This window comes from Desarmillaria tabescens (assembly GCF_030435595.1).
Source record: "Desarmillaria tabescens strain CCBAS 213 chromosome Unknown EV420scaffold_337, whole genome shotgun sequence".
NCBI classification, from domain to species: Eukaryota; Fungi; Basidiomycota; class Agaricomycetes; order Agaricales; family Physalacriaceae; genus Desarmillaria; species Desarmillaria tabescens.
Genome location: NW_026848636.1, coordinates 4,095 through 24,967, shown reverse-complemented (window position 1 = coordinate 24,967; position 20,873 = coordinate 4,095). Strand labels below are relative to the sequence as shown.

Below are 20,873 nucleotides of genomic sequence, written 5' to 3'. Positions count from 1 at the left end.
GGTCGTCGATACCGTTCCGGTACACGATATGACAACCCCGGTACCAACAGAAAGAAAGATTGCTGCTGTGTGCTTGATTCAGCGCGTATGCAGGAAATTCCTCCGACATCGACGAGGTGCTGCAGAGAGAGGGACAGCTAGCTTCCACGCCCAAATATATGCCTCATGCACCAAAGAGGTATCTCGGCTTGGTGATAGCCCAGGGATATATCTTCGCTTGTTTCTGGGTCCACTGCCGCACATCTTAGTCTGTCTCAAGACAGTTCGTATCGATATCCTCAGCCAGAGGAAGAGCACGATAAATAAGCTCAAAGAGTGTGGTCATAATGAGTACGATGCACTCAATGACCTGTTAACACAGACCAAGTACGTATTTCTTACCGCTTGTACCAATGATAACTGATACGATTCTCTATTTTCAACAGCAAGGCGAACAAGGCTGCAATCAAACTACAAAAGCTTCTCAGCCCGGATTCTGTGTTCCACAAACGTCGCGACGTCAAGGAACTCCAGAAACTAGTAGAAGAGGCCAATCGTCTGGTTTTGTCTCTCCCTTTCGAAACCTCCTCAGACTTATCGGATGACTTACACCTCGCTGTCAAAGGGATCGTAACTGAACGTACATCCCCTCGCACAGGCAAAAAGCCGACGCTAAATATCGACGACTTGTATTACTGATTCTTCTTGTATTGATTCGTAGTCGATAATATAATTTCTTCTCTTGATAAAACGGTCCTCAGGAATCGTTGCTGATACAACATATAGACATAGCGTCGTCCGCCGCGACTGAGCGGGCCCGCCGCCCCAGGTTCTTATCCAAATCGTCATCAGACAATCTGTAGTCGTCTTCACACTGGGAGCATGTATGTATCCCACGTCGATCCACCGCAGGTACTCCAGAGCCCACAGACATCCACCACCAGCCGTTCTTGCGATGGACGGCGCTCGAGAGGCTGGCCATGCGAGGAGTTGGAAATAGTTGCACAGCATCAATTCAATGATGATTAGTAGAAATAAGCAACTCGATTACCTTCACCAACCATGAATGCCCTTTTAGCTGGTGTCTATGGACGCTGCAGTATGGACCCCGACACGCTTCTGTTGGGTAATAAAACATCCATCTTCAGGATCGCGATACTAAAGCAAGTATCAACGGAGTAGGTGACCAAGCACGATGGAATATGGCTGTAGAAACCTTCCTGTGAGGCGAGACGTCGGGAAAGCAATCTGCATCTTACAAAGTCCTTGGGATCATGAATCATCCAGATGCGAAAACCTAAACCGTATAATCTGCCTTGCCGCCTCTGCCCCGTACTTCTCCTTCAAATCCAGATAATCATGGTACAGCGGAGGCGTGATATGCCCTCCATTCCGCGCTGTAGCCCCGGAACACGCATCTCTCGCCTCCAACATCACAACTTCCAACGACCCATCCGCATCGAGCAGCGTACGTGCAAATGCCGTGCCAGTCATCCCAGACCCGATAATTACAACATCCGCACTTGCAGGCAGAGCCAGTGATGTCGGGGTCAGGTCAAGTACTTGACTCTGACCGGGTCTGACCCCCTGGTCAGTCAAATGGGTCAGCGCGGATGAAGATTTTAGGGGGGGGTCAAGCAGGGGTCAAAGGATCTCACGTGCTCAAATTTGGTACCTTATTTTCTCGCTGTATTTTCGTATCATTTCAATATTCTACTGCCTTGTGAGCATGGCCCACAACAAAACATGGGCCTGGGAACAGTTTTCAACTGATGGTACCAACTACAAGAATGATCAGTCACACAAAAAAGCCTGGTGTCTCGCCGAGCTTCATTTCGAGGTTGCCATACTGCGTCAGGGTGACCTCGAAGCCATGCAAGAGTTTAGAGTTTAGAAAACCGGTATGCGGTCCCAATAAGGAACACCGGGGTTCTGTGCCGCCACGAAACGTGTCACAGACCATAGCAATACCGTGCCGCTGTGATATTCCCCAGGTGCGAACTGGCGAACATCTCACAGGTTTGATACTGCCACAGGGACCGGGGGAGGAATGTAACGTTCAATGTTCTCACAGTATGCCTAACCAAAACCCATGCCCGGTAGAAATGTACTATTACAATTAGCTATGTGACCAAAGCGTCTGAGGAGGAATATACACCGGTGTAGCTCCGAATATCTCCAATACATGATACACATATTGCGCCAATCGAGGCTCCAAGATAGGCAATTGTAAGAGGCATGCCAACCGGTCGTCAACGGCAAGACGTCCCCAAGCATTGGCTAGATTAGGACATAATGCATGGGCATCGGCAAGAAACGACCGGCGAAGCTCTATCAAACCAGGAGCGATAGTACAACACAGGAGGGCATGTACCTCGTCCTCTACGGTAACCTTGCAGAAACGACATAAACGCCACTCACGCGGGATCTTGGGGCGATAACATTCTGTCCAGCGCAGGACCTCGACAGCAAGGATATGAGAGGATAAGAATAGACGTGTGAGAGCTTTGCGATGAGCAGGGATCAAGGTTGTGAGATAGGCACGGCAAGCTATGGTCTTTCGACGGGGGTGCAATCCATCGACAATCCGGTGTTTGAAGACACTATGAAAGGGGAGCTCCATGGATGAACTGGTGCGACATAAGGGGAGTGAAGAATGAGCAGGGGAATCGTTCGTTGTTCTAGGTGGTTGGGGTTGGAGGCGAGGATAGAGGAAGCTTGGTACATTCGAACAGTGAATAATGAGGACTATCGCGAGAGAGAAGCTTCCGGTATACTGATGTCACGACACGCGCCTACGGGTCAAAAAGAAAGACGCGAATCCATCCCGGCGAGTGATGGAAGGGAACGATGCATTTTTGGAGCATACTCTGGGGTCAGCCTTCAAATGCCTATACCCATGATGAGATAGTCCTCGTTCCCAATTCCAGGTAGAGAATTGAGTGACATGGCCAGGGTGATCCACACGACCCGGTAATTCATCCGCACGCCCTCTCAAGTAAGACTTCTCGAATCCGTGACGACGTATGAGCGGTGAAGAGGATAGGCGGAAGATACTTGTGTGGAGAGAACTATGATCTTGAGGGGGAAAGTGAACTATGAGAGTCCATGCATTCGATCTCGATGGCCTGGGAAGCTGAAGGGCTTGGATAGTTGTATGTTAAATCTAGCTCTGGGATGGCAAGGAGGCATGATCGAGGTGGTGGGCAGCTTGTCCTGCACGCTGCATCGTCAATATCTGTATACGCGTTTTAGTATCCGTACACACCATAGTCACAGAAAGGTCAAGGTGTCAATCAATCCATTCTCCGATTGTGTTCTATCAAACGCCTTCCTTCGTTGAGGACTCGCTCGCCATGAAGAGATTGATCCCTTCCTAAGATTAATTGCCTCTTGTGAGCTTGATCTAGGAAGGACGCGTCGAGGAGGATGTGAAGATGGCTGGAACATACAATCCACCTGTTTGGATGGGTACTACTGCATGATACATTGAACATCTCAGTAGGCATACCGACATTTTGAATTTCAGGAGGCCGACAATTGTAGACGAAGGAGACGACAGAGAATGCGAGCAGAGTCGCGGTCGTAAGAGAGAAGGATTGTTCGGATATTTCCGATGCGTATTTTATTATATATCCACGAGATGAACACAAAAATGATTATTACAACCACGACGCGTAGTTTTTTTGTACATCTACAAGATGGGTTGTTATAGCCAAGACGCGATATTTGCTTTCTTCCACTTTTTCTCTGTAACGCGAAACAGGTCAGGGAGCCAATCAACGTCTTTTCCAAGCACCATATACGCCAACGCCTTTCCGCTCATCCACGCGTGCACCATTCCCTCCCCCGAATACCCTGCCGCGATCTACTCACTCCCTCCCTTCCTGCCCGATACCTTTGAGGGAACACTACCCACCCAAGGCAATCCATCCGCAGAGATGCCCAGAATGCCCGACCACGCCTTCTTCACGCGTCCTTTCTCAAAATGTTCATCGTCGTCAACATCAGCGGACTCGCCTCCCCACCATTTCCCAAAATACGCCGCCAGTGCTCCACCAAGGTAAGCCGAGGTTCGAAAGTCAACTTGGCTGTCATCAGCACATCCAACAGCTTCAAAGAAGGACGGGATACCCGTCTCAATACCACCTCCAAACATGAACTCTGCGTGCGGTTTCTCGCCTAGTCGTGCAGGATCAGGCGGTTGCTGGGTGAGGTAGTCCCATCGATCCTCTGACGCGCCTGGGGACAGTACGAATGACCGTGTACCCAGCCACCCGTCTTCTAATCCTGTTCCTGCGCGTTGTGCGGTCATATGGCCACGTACAGAAACAATCTTTTCTCGCATCGGTGCGAGGAGATGGGACGTCCAGCCATTGGTAGCATGCACGATATGTTTGGTGCGAATATCACCGCGGGGTGTACGAACGATGTTGTTGCGGATGGAGAGACATGGAGTATGAGTGTATAACCGAAAGGATGAGTACGTCTTGAGTAGTCTTGAGAGGAATCCCGTAACGAGCCTATAAGGATGCACCGCTCCTCCCATCGTTGAGATGACCCCGCACACTCCATCTGCAAGCTGCATCCCCGCCGAGCCCTCTGCCGTACCCCAGCCACCCTTCTCACTCGGCATTTCCTCCAAATAGCGTTCCAATTTCTCCTTGGCTCCTTCAAACATGTCTTGGTCGAAGAACACATCATACGTCTCCACCTTTCGACACTGGCTCTCCTTCATCAGGCTCTCCTCCTGTGCAACGCGAATCAGTTCATCCAGATGCGAAAGCCTGAACTGGATAATCTGCCTTGCCGCCTCTGCCCCGTGATTCTCCTTCAATTCCAGATAATTATGGTACAGCGGTGGCATGATATGCCCCCCATTCCGCGCTGTAGCCCCAGAACATGCATCCCTCACTTCCAACATCACAACCTCCAATGATCCCTCCGCGTCGAGCAGCGTACGCACAAACGCCGTACCCGTTATCCCAGACCCGATAATCACAACATCCGCACTTGCTGGCAAAGCCGCTGACGAGCCTTCTTTCTGGATAGGCGATGCTGGGATTGACCAGAATGGGGTGGTGGGATTAGGCACTGGAAGCCCGGGACACTGTCTTATCTGCTTGGTGACGCGCCGGTATGAAGAGACCATCTTTCATATCGTGTCGATAGCTACTCGCAGAAGAGAGAACAATGATATCATCTTGGAGTGTATGTTAGAGAGAAGGTCGACTATATAGATGGATAACACCCACCTAAGCCTGATTTTCACTGGGAAAGTAGGTTCCCGCGCCCACATCAGGCCACAAGTACGGCTTGCCGATGATCATCGTCAGGATCAGGAGGTGCCGGTCCGTCGGATAAGCGTAAATTTTTCATTCCATATTTAGTCATCACCACCTGCTCAGCTATATCATAACCGCCCGCAATTGATTTTGTGATGTCCTTTTACTTTATACATCCTTTCATTAACTTTCCTTGCTTCATTCAAGGGTATTACACTCGTTTATTTCTTACTCTACCTATAGTGCCCAACTTCGTTGGACAGGAGGGCGTATGTAACGAGCCGGCCTTTGGCCCGGTCCTTACCCTTCATTTCTCCCCCTCGTTGTCGCTCCACACGCTCCACCATTCTCGACGCACCCGATAGGATCTATTTGATATTAGCTAGTAGTATATAAGAGCTACGTACTGCTGTAGTAGCTCGGGTTTTTCGCAACGACCAGCCTTTACACCTGTCACACACTGCGTGAAACTCCTTCGTGAGAGTACGTGACTTTCGCCACCCTCTCAGTAGGGCCTTCACGCAGCAATCTCAGCGTTTCACTGCGGAGTAGTGCGATACCAATCAGGTATAATATAGGAGTCAATGGTTACTCTTCTTCTGTTCCTGGGTGAAAGATTTTTCGGTGGGTATAGGAATGACAGAAATATCGCCCAGGAAAACAGCATTGCAAGCGGTGGTGCGTGTTCAAGACGGAAGAGATCACGTGCTAAAGTCGCGTATCCCAGCATTGTTCGAAGTTTACTATCAGATCCCTTCCACCATCACCATTTGCGTACTTTCTTTTCAAGTTCCAATCTTCCATCGCCCTGCACGCTATTCCGCAATCTGCATTCCTCTTCACAGGACCTTCCTGTCTCTGACCCTCAAGATCATACCAATGCTGTAGGCTCAACGCATCATACACTTTCAGGGCGGGTGTGTAGAGAGGTGCTTGGCCAGGATGGATAGTACGCATGCTGACCTCCTTTGAGTCAGGTCATCACCCACCAGCACTCCTCAAAGTCAGCATGAATCCTGCCATCCCGCGTGAGGCCAGCGAATCCCACGCCATATCAAAGCCGTCCAGGTATGTTCATTCCATTGGCCTCGTTTTAATTCTGTCGCTCATCGTTGACGTTAGCATATCACTTGTCCTCAAAACCAGACGTTAGCTGGTCCTTGGCAAATCATTACCAGTTTCGTTTCAAGACGTGATGTCGCCTTTCTTATTTTCTGGGCGCCGTTTTATCAAAAAAAAGTGCTATATTGCAGACTACCAATACGAGATGAATCAGTATCAGTTACAAACCAGTGGTATTGAGCTTCGGCTTCAAGTTCTTGCGTGTGTGTGCTGATGAACGTTCACTACCAGTTACGATCCCCGCGAGATGCAGATCATTGGATAAGTCCAATGATGCGTCGAAAGGAAGAGAAGAAACTAGGCAGTTGACCTCTTCTATTTGTCTCTTCAGTTCCTTGACATCGCAACGCCCGTGGAAGGTAGACTTTGGGCTGAGAAGCTTTTGTAGCTTGATCGCAGTCTGGTTCGCCTTGCTGTTGAAAATAGCGAATCGTGTCAGTTATCGCTGGTAGAAGCTGCAAGCAATACATACGTGGTCTTTGTTAACAGGTCACCGAGTGCACCATACTCATCAGATGTGCACTTTTTACTAAGTCTGCTTTTCGTCTTCGTCTTGTGCTTGTGTGTATCGATACAGACTATCTCCAAACAGACTAAAATGTGCGGCAGTGGACCCAGAAACAAGCGAAGATATAGCCCTGGTTTATCACCAAGCCGAAATACTTCTTCAGTGCATGAGGCGTATATCTGGGCACGAAGGCCTGCTGTCCCTCTCTCGGCAACACCTCGTCGACAACGGAGGACTTTCCTGTATGCTCGCTGAATCAAGGACGCGGCGGCGATCTCTCGTTCTGTAGGATCCGGGGTTGTCATATCTTGCGTCGGAATAGTGTCGACAACTTCAACACCTTCGCCGGCAGCCTCCTCGACGGCTTTAGCTTCTTGGGTATCTTCCGTTCCCTTCGCTTTACTTGCATCTCCATCGGGCTCTTTTTGCTCATGAATCTTATGTGGCGAGGTGGCCGGGGTAGATGCAGACTTGGTGAGAGCAAGCTGCGCTTGGATATCCGTGAAGTCGCGGTAAACAAGCTGACGGACTTGTAGCGAGGTAGGCTTTTTTTCTGGAGTCCTGCTCTGGTGAACGAGCTGTATCGTTTCGTCCTTGGCATCGTATTCAATTGAGTGACAAATGACCTCCACAAGTTCATCCCATGAACGACTGGCAGCATCGATGTATCTGCCAAAGTCTTAAATCATGCAGGCAGCTCCTCAAGCTGAAATCGGCTTACCGACCATAAAGATGAGAAAACAAGCGATCTTCTTGGCGCAACGATAGCATCAACTTCTGAATATCGCTGCGAAGAGATTCGTCGTGAATGTTGTAGCCCACTACATTATAGAATCAGTAAGGGCGCGAGCTAAAGAATAGTCATAGACTGACATAGACCGATAGCGTTGAATCTGATAGAGGACTGACGTCAGAAAAGGAAGCAATGGTCCATTTGGTAGCTGACTTACATTCTTGCGACGAAAACACAGCGAACTTTGTATGGCAGATTTGAAAGATTTTCGGAAGTCCCATGGTACAGGAGATGCTCTGGTATTGGTGAGAATGAGACGCTGAAGGAAATGACTTTCAGAGACTTACCACAGCCTCGACCGACACACAATTGTTCCAGAAGATCCCGCATAGGTTCCAAAAGGGTTCGATAATAATTTGTCTGCATCTCTTCATTGACGTACGGTGATGAATGGTAGCTCACAAAGCATAAGAGCCAGTTACGAGGGACAATCATATTATGTAGTAATGGCGTTTCCAGGCGAACACCGAAAAGAATGGCAGAACTGCAAAGAAGATCCAGAAAGTCGCACACGACACCTATGTTGATATGGAATCTTTGCTTTATGATGCGCCTGGAAAGAAGATCAGGATAGAGCAAAGATGGGCGGGAGCCAGACTTAATCGACGAATAGACAACCAGCAGTAAGAGACCATGTTTGATCTCCCGACATTGAGCTTAGAAGATTATGAAGAACAAAACCATTTCTACGGCGGATGTACATAGATGGAGGGTGTTTTGCGCTGGAGTATGGGGTGTTTCTGAGATGACCTGCTTGACTTCGGTCAAACATGAGGGCCAAGAGAGCTGTCCGCATCACATCGGGGGAGAGCTGTATCGGGGGTAGATACTCTCGGCCATAGACAAGGATTTGTATCCAATCTCTTACAACATCCAGTGCTTTTGGAGCCTCGGGAATTGTAGAAAGCGCGAGATGGGAAATGGACCCAAACACACGATCAGGAGGATGAAGAGCGTCGCAGAGACGGCTGAGCCAGAACCTATACGGAATAAGCACTATGAAATCAAAGAACAAGAATGAGAACGTACTTGGTGATTTCTCTGTTTTCCGATTCATCGCGATCATTCTCTTTAAACGCCGTAAGCAACTGCAAGATCAGGATTTGTTGTAGGTGCAAGCGGATGCGCATGTTGTAGTAACTGGGATCAATCTCCGAAGGTGGTACATGGGCTTCCGGACATTCAGGGCGCATGCAAATCCCAGATACAGCGAATTCTAGGCAAAGCGCGAATGCTTTGCTTCTCCCGCATTCGTCATTTTCAGCGGCAATCATTCTTTTGAGATGAATTTGAAGAACTTGTCGAAACAACATACGTAGTTCAGGTACTGACAGCCTGAGATTGGAGGAATCCCTAAGCATGTTCTTAGGTCGAAGTTTAAGGGCCGCTGAGTACAACCAAGTGTTCGGGGGCACAAGAAATTCGTTCGTTGTGTTTCGCCGAAAACCGAACAATGCCGCAGTTGTTGCATCGCGAGAAGGGTCTGTTCGGAACGCTGTGGTAGAAAGGAGGCCGACGTAGGTATCAAAGAGGCTGAGTTTCTCGACTGCGTCAACAAGAACTAAGTCACGAATTCGACAGGCCTGAGAAAAATATTGATCTAGGCAGAGCAGCGCTGTGGTACTATTGCCTATGTTGTAGAAATTCAACCCTAGTGCATGTAGCCGAGATATGGGATCATTGATGATAGCCTTAAACATAGACAGCTGGAAATGCATCAGTATAAGCTGTGACGAGTAAGAGGTGAGGTCGATACTTACTTCAGCAGCTTTAGTACGTTCCATAGAAGTCACATCAAGCCGCGAAGCAAACAGCATCAGCTGCTTGACAGTGGGATCTGATCTTATAGCATTTGGGTCAACGCCAAAAGATATTCTGTACCAAAGCTCTTCGAGAACGCATTCTTGAGCTCGATGCAAGGCATTTTTGTTTTGGGCTTGGCAAAGGAAAAGCACAATGGCTTGTTGCTTGCGACCCTTGGAGTAATGCAATTCAGCAGCTTCGCAGACCTTTCCTTTTGTCTCCAGTAAGTCGGCAAGAGCAACATCGAGATCCCTTTCTTCCAGATACTCTACTTCTTCTTCAAATGTATCAAATAGATCGTGCGCTTTTCTGTTTAGCAAAGTGAGGATGGCGGGTCAATACACCTGAGGAAGAACGTACTTCATCTGGCCGTTAGAAAAGTATGCCAGTCGAGCAAGCTTGATGACATCTTTCACAACCTTCAACGACATTTCATCTTTATGGCCCTTCATAACTGCCACCGCATCGTCAAACCTGCCAATGTCTATGTACAACTCCGCGGCATGGGTGTATTCTTGAGCACGGAGGAATACTTGGGCAGCTCGATGCTTCTTGTCAGCTTGTTCGAAGCATTCGCCACTGATCCTGAGATAAGTCATGGAATCTTTCGGGTTCGTGCTGACCTTAGTGCCCTTAGCACATTCAAAGAACAGTTTTGCCGCCTCTGCGAAGCAAGAACGTCGTTCGAGGACTTTTTGCGTCGATGTACCCATGACTCTACGAGCCTTTGCCCGCATTTCATAGGCATCTGCAATGGATGCTAGGAGAGGGAGGCCGGCTTTGATATAACAATGCTTCGCCTGCAAGAAGCGCTTCGCGTTGAATAGTTCACGTCCTTCTGCAGCCCATTCTTCGGGTGTTGATGAAGATGCAAGACGAGGAGCATCAGATCCCCGAGTATAATTGTTAATCAAATCTTTGTTCGTCCAAAAAATCTTGATGATTGGTGATAAGAATACCATCTGCATAGAACAACGCTAACTTACTCTCATGGGCTCCCCTTTCTCAGATCCATCTGCGATCCAGATATTTTCACGTGCTCTTGTGATTGCAACGTACAGCGATTTTAGCTGGAAATAACATTACTTTAACAATGTCGAGTAATGGCGTTATGATTCACACTTACTTCGTTACAAATGCTGGCATGACGAATATGATCGAATCGAGGGGGAGGATTCCCAGGGTCCTGCTTGCTCTCCTCGATGGCATTCAGCACGACACGCCACTGCGCAAGACCAGCGGGTGAATCGGCAAAGAAGTTGTAGAGCAGGACCTGAAGGGATTCAACACCACAGTGAAAAAGTCATCTCATAGAATAGCATATTAACCTACATCATTAAATTCAAGTCCTTTGCTTTCATATACGGTACTATAATATTGACCATCAGTGGCTTAGTTAAATTAAGAACAGGAAACTCGAACAGCACAAGACCAATTTCACCGACTTTCTGTCGGAGTCTCTCTCTTGCCATTTCATTCCTAACAATGATACCTATGCATGAAGATTCGAAGTCAGTCGATTTCAATGCGGATAAACAGGAGACTAACATTGCTGGGCACCAAACTCGATGGGATCACCGCCATCATGAAAAATGAACTGATCCAACTGGGCACGATCTTCGTTGTTGAAAAAGATAGGTTTGACCCCATCTATAATGCCCATCTCTGGAGAAAGACGATCAATGGAATCCTCCCAAAAGGTCGTGATAAGTTCAATGATAGAATGTGCGCAATCAACAATGCCTGCATGAGACCTATAGTTGACAGTAAGTTGAAACATCTCGGGTGGCTGCTTGCATCTAACTCCTGGTCTGTGCTTCCTCCGGTACTGGTCCTGCTCATCTCATTAGGCTTGTGTATGAGAATCATTCTGAGTAGATCCTACCTCAATATTCCACTGAAATGCCTTCAAAGCGTTGAAGCAGAAAGAACTTCCAACGGAGATGGTCTGTGCAGTGTCACCTGCCCAGAAAAGACCATCCGCATTGCTACATAGTGCCCTCAAAACTAAATGATGAGTTGGCCAGTCAATCATGATACATGCGAGACAGAGATGAAACTTACTCATAGTGTCAATGAGCATGTTATCCTGTACTTCGTCGACATATCTGTAACAACATCGATAACAGATAAAGAGAGTAAAGACAGAGAACTCACAAATGATCAAGTCCTTTGCCCGGGATTCCGTTTTCCGTGAAATGCTTCAAGATGCCATGGGTTCTAGACCCTGATTATCTTCTACTCACGAAATTTCAACAAGAAGGACCTTACCGATCACCGGTGTCATACTCTCCCCGCAACTTCTTCTTGCGCATATACAACTCAAAGAGTCTGTACACCTCGCACCTCTGGTCAGCAAATGTAGACTGTCGGCGTTTACTGAGATCAAGGTATGCGTCTTTGTTAAGGTGATGCTTCTCTTCGCTCAGTGTCTCTGCCGAACCTTCGATGACGCCTGAACGGAGACTCGGGTCAATCCCTTTTAACACAAGATATATGAATATGTTACCTATAATTTCGCTGAATACCAAGGCGGGATCTGAATAAACGCTGTTTCAATACCAATGCTCAGACAAAAGAGAGAAGAAGAAACCTAATCCTTTAATCAACGGTTCAGGGAAATGAGACCAGTAGGACTCGCAAAAGGATTCAAAAGTAATGACACCCATCTGGCGCTTGATGCCAGTACGTCTCGTGTCGGTCAACGTTTGAGTACTCATGTCAGCCTCCAACATGTCGCAAAGCTATAATTGGTAAAAATGGGAAGCACGGATAAAAAAGAGCTGCTACTCACGCCATCAAATGTGATAAATAATGGGAAATGCCTCTCCTCGAGTTCACTGTACTTGGCTGGTAAATCAGTCCCCCAATCTACAATCATCTTCGTCAATCAGCCCTAGATCATCTTGGTACTGGGGAGCTCTCGGTAGGTTCGTAGGGTCAGCAGAGGATTGTGATGCCATTGCCAAGGAGCTGGCCAACTTCTCAAAGTATTCCTTCACTTTCTTAGCGAGCATTCTAGACTTCGTGATGAAGACTTGACGAGGACGGGGTAAACCTGACTCCATGAGTTGAAACGTCCGCTCAATGAGCAACATCTTGAATAACATAGTAGTTGTTTTTCTACAGCAAACTGGTGAGCCAAAGCATGAAGTCGGCGAGCTGCTCGTACACACCCCGTGCCACTGCGGCCGATGACGTAGCAAGACTTCGGATGCTCTATAATACATTTCTCTTGAACGCTGTTAGTACATGCTGTCAGAAAATGAACAAGGAAAGGTAAAGACGGCGGCGCACGAAACCATGTGAGGAAAAATAGCATCCACATCTGCTAAGATGGCTACCGAAACGAATTAATCTAGCATTTCAGACAGTGTCACACCGATACATACTATTCAAAAATGGCTGCATGTCTCCATGGTTAAATCAAGATTCTACAGATACCGTGAGAACATACCTGCGAAAATGTGACGTATTTCTCAACCCTGTAGGGGGTTAGCGACTGGGATTCAGCTCTTCTCTATGTGACTTACACAAGTCTTGAATGAACCTAAATGGAATAGTCAGCATTTGTTCGGAGGAACGAAAAATGTGAAGTTAACCTGGGCCGTTTCTTCAGGACGTAGATCCGGTAGACTTTCGATATCCGAAGGCGATACTTCAGGTAGCGGGGGAAAGAACGCTGGGATAAAAGTATCCTTCGAGGCCTGATCTGCCCGTTTCCTAGCTACGCATCTACACCATCATGTTTAGGCTCCAGGCATTCAAGCTACAGTGAGAAAATGATACCTCCTCCGGTATTCCTTTCCCTTTTTACGAAGCTGAGCGCTAATAGAACTCCAGAGCCGATTGTCGATTTGAGCATGAGTATAGATACCGAATATTTTGATCGCTTCAAGAGCTGTGAGAAGCAAGCAAAGATATATGAACATTAGCTCACCTTGCTGCTCTCCCTGCCAATAATTCAAGGTAGTTTAGTAGCTTGGATTACAAAATTATCCTTCGAACGTACATCATCACCTGGGATTACATCGATTTGATACTGTAAGGCAGCATCAGTGACATATGGGATTGATAAACAACAGATCTCCTACGATGACTCTGAGGTTGCGAGCGATTTTAGCCTCGAAGACAGGAACCTCAGTCGCGCTTCCACTCAAACGTTTTTGATTGTTATCGGTAAAGTAACCGCAAGAAAGCTCCCTGTAGTGCATTCCGATAAACATGATTGGTATACGATACCATGTGATCTGATACATACTTGATCTTCTTGACAGTGATGTTAAACGTGAAGAGATCTTTCTTGTGGGCGGTCCGCAAAAAATTGTCAGCATTCGTGGATATGATGACCGTCCAATCTCCAAAGTCCTCGGCAGTATCAAAGTATAACGCCCTTGATAGATGTCAATGCAATATCGTTTCGTGAAAAGGACATGAAGACATACGACTTCATCGGTTGAACGATCGGAAACGCAGAAGGGATTACAGACCCAGATGGATTCTTGTTTTCCTCCTTTATGGGGGACGTAGAAGTGATACAACGTTCCTTGAGTGGTATGGATATCCCAGGACGACGCAGCAACTCTAGATAGAACTAGACACGCCTCAATTTTCAGCAAGTAGCATGCAGATAGAGCAACGTTTACCTTGAGAGTATCCTTTTGACTTTGCAAAACATGATCCACGAGGACAGATGCTTCGCCCGACGTTTCAGGCATATCGGCATTCAGGACATTGAAGTACCTTTTGACCAAAATTGTAGTGTTGTCGTCGGGCCTGACTTGTTGAAAATTCCTTTGAGACTGTTTTGCGTTGCCCTTGGGGCGGAGGAAGGAGATGAGATAGCTCAAAACCCTGGGCGTGATCTGAGTCATCTGGTAGTATCGGGCACATAATTCTTTATCTTCAATGAAAGAGCAGGAACGAAACTCTGAAGAGAGACAAGATAAAGTCACGTAGTGGACACTCGCATCGTATTCGGCAGGGCTGGAGGGAAACGACTCCAGCAACCACGACGTGATCATCAACGACGTAGTCTCACTCAGGGCTGTGAAGATGTAAGAGCCTGATAGACAATACAATAGCTTAGCGATGTCAACTTACACGACAGGACAAGGAGGAGAATACGAGGGCTCTCGTTGTCGATCAGGTCTTGAAAAACATGCTTGAAATTATCCTTTGTGAGGAGACTCTGTAATTCCTGCAACGCAGACTCAAGCGCATCCATCGATACGAGCTGCTCTTGGTTGAAGAGATCGCCGCGAAGTATGCGTTTGCGAGGCATGGTTGCATCATGGCAAAGGCGTTTTCTGGTTTATATGTGCATGAGGACACACCTCCCGCAAAATAAAGACAAACTCAGACCCCGGTGAGAGCTTCAAAAGGTCAATCGATCACTTACGGAAGCTTCCTAAGCGCCTAGAGAACCTCGAGACGAATAAAGCTCAAGACAAGATCCCAGTTCTGTACTTTGGTCGTGACATGTTCTGACGATAAGTATCCGCATAGCGTCTTGGCTACTTCCTGGAAAGCCCAGTAGGTGGAGCGTAAAAACGAGCCGAAAGAAATTACAAGTCCCAGGCTAGTGACCGAAGCGTGAACAAGCTGAAGTACTGAAGAAGCGCGCCAATTGAATTCAACCAATGAGCTGCCTAATCGGGAGCACGGGACTTCTGCCACCTGCTGTTGTCTATTCCGTTGGCGACAGAACTCAAACTATATCCACCAGGTGAATTCTCGAGACATGGCCGAACCTTTCACTCAGCACATGTCACGATGGCAAGTACGAAGATGGAAAACGTGTGTATTTACAAGTATACTAGAATAAAGTCATCAGTCATGAAGTGTCCTTGATCACCAACATAAAAATCATGAAGACCCCTGGGTAACTTTTATCTCCGCAGCGACATCCTCAGTTGGACGTATATGTCCTTTATCATCCATCCGGGTGCTATAAGCAAGGAAGGTCATGAGAAACCATCAAAGTCAATGGGACAGATGAACTGACATGGTCTCGTCGTCTAGATCGGTATGATTCTTGATACGTATGATAACCATAGGCAACGCAAATACAAGACCTCCAACAAGGAGAGCCCATTCCGAAATGAACATATTCATGTACCTATACGAAGCGTCAGGAAACATCATAATTAAGCGTCAGAAAAAACGTACGGAATCTTGACGGCGTCCGCACGCCATATCCCAGCAGCACCAGCCGACTGGATCGACTTGTAGAACCCAGCAAAGAATGCCAACTTTGACGGATCATTCGACATCGCTCCCATAAGCCAGTACGCTGTCGTCTGCCACATCGCATCCAGGATCCCACAGAAGATGTAAAACCACACCCTCCCAGCGTATCCATAATCGTAGATATCCATTTTCTCCGTCTCCGGTGCGACGCTCTCACGCGTATACTGCTTTTGGTAAAAGTATCCCCAGATATGGACGACGAAGACCATTAGGAAGAGGACGGTCCAGCCTGTGTAGGCGCGAATGCGACGACTGATGGATTTTCGGTCGAGGAGAAGACCGATGAGGACAGACCCGATGATTTGGGAAATCCAGTAGCAGACGTTGTTCAGGCCTCGGGCGCGGATGTTGAAGATGGCCCCGTTGAAGCCGCTGAATTCTGGATAGAATTAAAGCGCGTCAGTTAGGCGGCTCCAGAGAAGGGAAGTAAGCACTGACGCCACGTGTAGAACCAGTTGGAAGCAAAGAACATAGGGAAGAGAAGGACGATCATTGGATCAGTCTTAAGCGTCACGAAAAGACCCATAATTTCAGTTTTCCAAGAGGGATGTCGCGGCGTCGTAACCTTTGTTCCATCAGAACGAATCATCTTGTCTGGGTTCGCCATTAGCATCGGAATCGTAACACCGATGAGTGTAAGGACAAGAAATCCAATCTGCGGATGGTTTAAGTAAATAAAAAGATGGTAGAAATTGCTAACGCACGTAGGTTCCATTATCAACAGCATTAGCCTGTAAACACGGATGAATACGCATCCCCATTTTACGAAAGTTCAGGCACTTACTGTTGATTTCCAGTTTCTCCCAGCAGCAACAGACGCTCCAACGACACCGCCGAGGTTGAAAATAGACCAGAAAATCCCGATGAATCTTCCTTTTTGCGTTTCGGTAGGGTATGCCATCATCAGTGAGCCCTGTGCGGTCCATAAAAGACCTGCACACATCCCAAGGATAGCACCTGCGGCAACGACAAAACCACCAGCGTTGGAGTGAATGTTTATGGCTCTAGAGATAGTATCAGCATCGATTAACAAGTGATGAAGGGGCAGTAATCACAGATAAGACCCGATGTACAGGCTGTAACCCATGCTGCCAATCAGAAGTGTGAGTCTTGGTCCGAGCATGTTATTGACTGATCTAAGGAAAGATATATATGGATAAGTGTTCAAAACGTGGAAGGTGAAACACACTCACCCAGCGAAGAATCCCATGGCAGCAAAGGTTGAATACAGAGCGGTATTCGCATTGGAGTTGGTCTTGGAATCGACTTGACCACCAGCACCCAGTCCGTTTAGAGCGTTGAACAATCCTGTGCAGGGATGGCGTTAATAATTGCCAAGAATGGGTAGATGCTGCCTACCTGGTCCCATGAAGCAAACAAATCCCAGCATCGCAACCTACGCAAGTCAGAAATCGCAAATCTTCAAAAACCAGCTTGACTTGCCTGGGTGATGGGGTTATAGTAGAGTCCCTTGAGGCCCGTTAGCTGCTGGTAGACCTTTGGAGCTTCATGTCCTTCGTCGCTGCTCCCTGCGTAGCCTTTTTCGTTGTCGACAACTGGTGCCATGAGTGACCGAGGAAGAAAGAGGGACGAGGTCCGTTCGGGTATAAGTAGCGCAGATAAGTAGCCATCAAGTTACACATGGTTCGTTTATCGAAGGAGCTTCAGGAACCAGGCAATTCCCCATCAACGGTGAGTAACATTCTCGGATCAACCAACCCAGGTGAGTCGAGTTTAGATAGGTGTTTCGTCGGGCCAGCCGTGGCCTACACGTCCGTTCATCGTAGAGCACGGAGAGCCAGAAATTTTCGACGACGATGACGGACATGTTGATGTTTTTCCACAATGGAAGAGGTAGTGGTAGCAGACCAAGTTTCAAATCGCCGCCGGATCCGACCACGCCACCCCACTCAACCTTCTTTCTCGACGTAACCATGCGCATTTTCCCTCCATTCCTTCCGTAAACAGCCTGGCCATGGATGTTGCTCTGTCCTTTATCTCTGCTGCCACGACACGCGGCGGCCACTGAATCATTCCCTGAAGGCCCCTTGACGGTTTTCTCTCACATGTATTTCTGTTTTTTTTTTCGTTGAATTATATCGTACTCCATATGGATTAGGCCAGTCTGGATCACACGCACACGCACGCGGTGTTTCACGTCCTCGGCGAATGCGTGAATCCCAAACCGTGCCTCCGACCCAAATCGGCTTTGCTCTGTCGCTCCAGCCAGCAGCTGATACTATCATTAACTGAGGCATCGGCTTCTCTCCCCGCGACAGAAACTTGGACCTCTCTTCAATGAACTGAACGCATGCTCGTTGATTATCGCGTCAAATCGAGCTTGATAACGGGTTGGTTCTTGCCTCCGACATCATGATCCCGGTATTGATTCTCCTCAGCTCGTGTGCGTCCACATCCTCACTCAATTGACTCGCAACATGCAAGTTAGATAAGGATCGACAATCGGTGAAAGCAACTGGCCTTTCTCTCTCTTTAGTTTTGGTTTCGGTCTTGGGAGTGCCGTCGTGTGAGCGAGCTTGATAAGGATGTTCATTGATTGTGGTGGGTACTATTCAAATCTTTCTCTCACTACTGTCAAGCCAGGGTTCCTTGGTGAAACGCGGACGTCAATTCTGAATACATGCGCTCCTTTTTCAGTTAATTCACTGCCTAATTATAAACATTTACATTGTCAGTAGATCAAGGCGCATCGGGAAACCTTGCTAAAACAAGTCCGCGGTTCCGTGAGAAGCCAAGTCGTACATTATTCTGTCGCGCTGCTTTTCTTACGCAGCTCTTGTGATACGCGAAGCAGTCCAAGCTCTACTACGCTCCTCACCCCGCACCATACGCGGGTTCTCAGTTCGACTAAGAAAGTTGCTCGGTACCGCGGCGAGGGTGTCAGCGAAGTACGAGATTGTTAATAAGTAACCCTTCTCATGGACGTAAACTGATGTTCCCAATTCTACCTTCCAGCCACAGCCTAGTTACCGAGTTACCGATATCAGTCTGAAGACAACGACGCCCACAAATGAGTTGGCAACATAGGCATCCATTTAATTATATTGATCAAGATTCTGGATCAAAGCAGATCAGTAAACCCCAGTAAAACGAGTTCACGGTACCACGGAAATGACCCAGAAAAGAAACGTAAATCATTACAGCGGTTTGCATACAGCTTGACAGTAGCATGTGTTTTGCACGAGAGAAGAGAGTAATTTGGACTTGGTCATAAACCATGGTTTATAGACTTGAAGACGCGTTTATGGCTGGTTTATGGCTATTTCGGCGATCTCGGAGGTCCTTTTGCGCGCTTGAAGTCCCCAAAACACGGTTTATGACCAAGTCCGAGCCTTCTTTCATCATCCACGAAAATGCCCCTGACTGTCAAGCTGTATGCAAACAGCTGTAAATCGAAGACAGCTCTAAGTTAACGTTTAAACCGTAACATCCACCTTCTGCTCCAAACTCCCATTCTCCTCCTTCTTCAACTTCTCCGCCTCCACCCTCAACCGCTCCCTAAACTCATCCCCACGATGATCATTATACACATACACAAACCTCTTCGACAACTCCCCATTCTCTAGCTGAACAACCTCCTCATACACCTTATACCCCAACAACCACGGGGCAATATGCATCCACGAAACCCAATACGTGAAACAGAGAACCAAGATACCGATACCAGTAACCTAAAACCCAAAAGATAAGCGAAATTTCCACGAAACGAAAACCACAACACGCACCCAAGGCACCCAATAAGGGAACGAAAACGGCTCCGCACCCTTCGCAGGCGGTAACCACGGCACCACCAACACGAATATATTCACCGCGATCGAGAACCACAGCGCGATGTGCCAGGTGCGGAACTCGGGCCTGGGCACACCTGCCTTGGCTCTTCTCCGCCGGATCCAGTAGATCCCTGTGACCATGGCTAGGTCGAAGAGTCGGCTGGGGTACGTCTGGATGGATACGATGAGGTTGAACGCGTCGCCGATGGCTGTTCAAACGAGGGATTGAGTTATGTAAGGCAGACTGAGAACGGAGGGGCGGGCAGGGGACATACGAGGTCCGATGATCACGATTGTTGTGAGAACGAACTTGAGGAGCATTGGAGCGGCGGGGGTACCAAAGGGTTTGGTGCTAGCGAAGAAACGGCTGAATGGGAACACGCCTAGAAAGAAGGGGCCGTTCCTTCAACGATTGTCTAACATGAAAACTCGGAAAGTAAACGCACCTTGTCTCGCTACCTCCCTAAACACCCTCCCCTGCCCAATAGCCACCGCAACCAAGTTTCCAAACGCCGATAGAGCTACGAAGACAGGCAAAACCCTCGTCCCAGCGTATGTACCAAACACTGCCGAGAAGAATTTGGCAGCGAGGAGTTGGCCGGATTTCTTTGCTTCTGACACGGGAACAGCGGCGACGTAGGCGACTGAGACAATGAGATATGAGGAGGGGATAACGGGTAAGGAGAATGAATCTTACTGTTTGCGAAGAAGTAGAGGAAGAAGACTAGGCCGAGGGAGAATGGACCTGCTGTCTTGAGTGTATGTACGGGGCGTGACATTTCGTTGGCGACGTTGTTGGCTGGTGAATCTGATGAATGAACGTTCACTCCGGTAGTGTTGTTGAGATGTACCATTATTCCAACCCGTATACGAAAAGATGACATTAATCATAGCACTTGCCATCGCATTTCCGTTATTACTAGGGTTGAAGAAAGAAATCAGCCAACAACCCGAGAACACAAACGACAAACACATACTTGGTCCCACTGAACCCATTCTTGAAATGGCTCTTGGGGTCCTCGACACGGGTACCTCCCCCAAGGACGACCCATCCTGCGACGACAATGAAACAGAGGATGATCACTTTGAAGAAACTGAGGACATTGGAAATCCACATCGCTGTACGGTTGTGGGAGATGACGACTGCTCGATGATCAGAAGGGCATTTCGATCCAGGAATAGTCATTTTACGCACTGATGCAAGCAATCCCATAGGCAGCGATTGCTATTCCTCGCATAGTCCATTCACTGTATGTTTCTTGCCCATTCGCGTAGAGTATATACTCCGCGCACACTAAGAGAAGGAGTCAGTACCACGATTTGGAGCGGCCAATAGATAA

At 47.9% G+C, this 20,873-nt stretch overlaps 1 protein-coding gene across 1 annotated transcript; it reads right to left on the bottom strand.

Annotated features, from left to right (window-relative positions):
• Nucleotides 1-2,125: 2,125 nt before the first annotated feature.
• EV420DRAFT_1235339 (uncharacterized protein) lies at nt 2,126-2,473 on the bottom strand (the record flags this gene model as incomplete). Its single annotated transcript, XM_060466578.1, has 1 exon — nt 2,126-2,473. A coding segment is annotated over one exon (348 nt), but the record flags the coding sequence as incomplete, so codon positions are not given.
• Nucleotides 2,474-20,873: the final 18,400 nt, after the last annotated feature.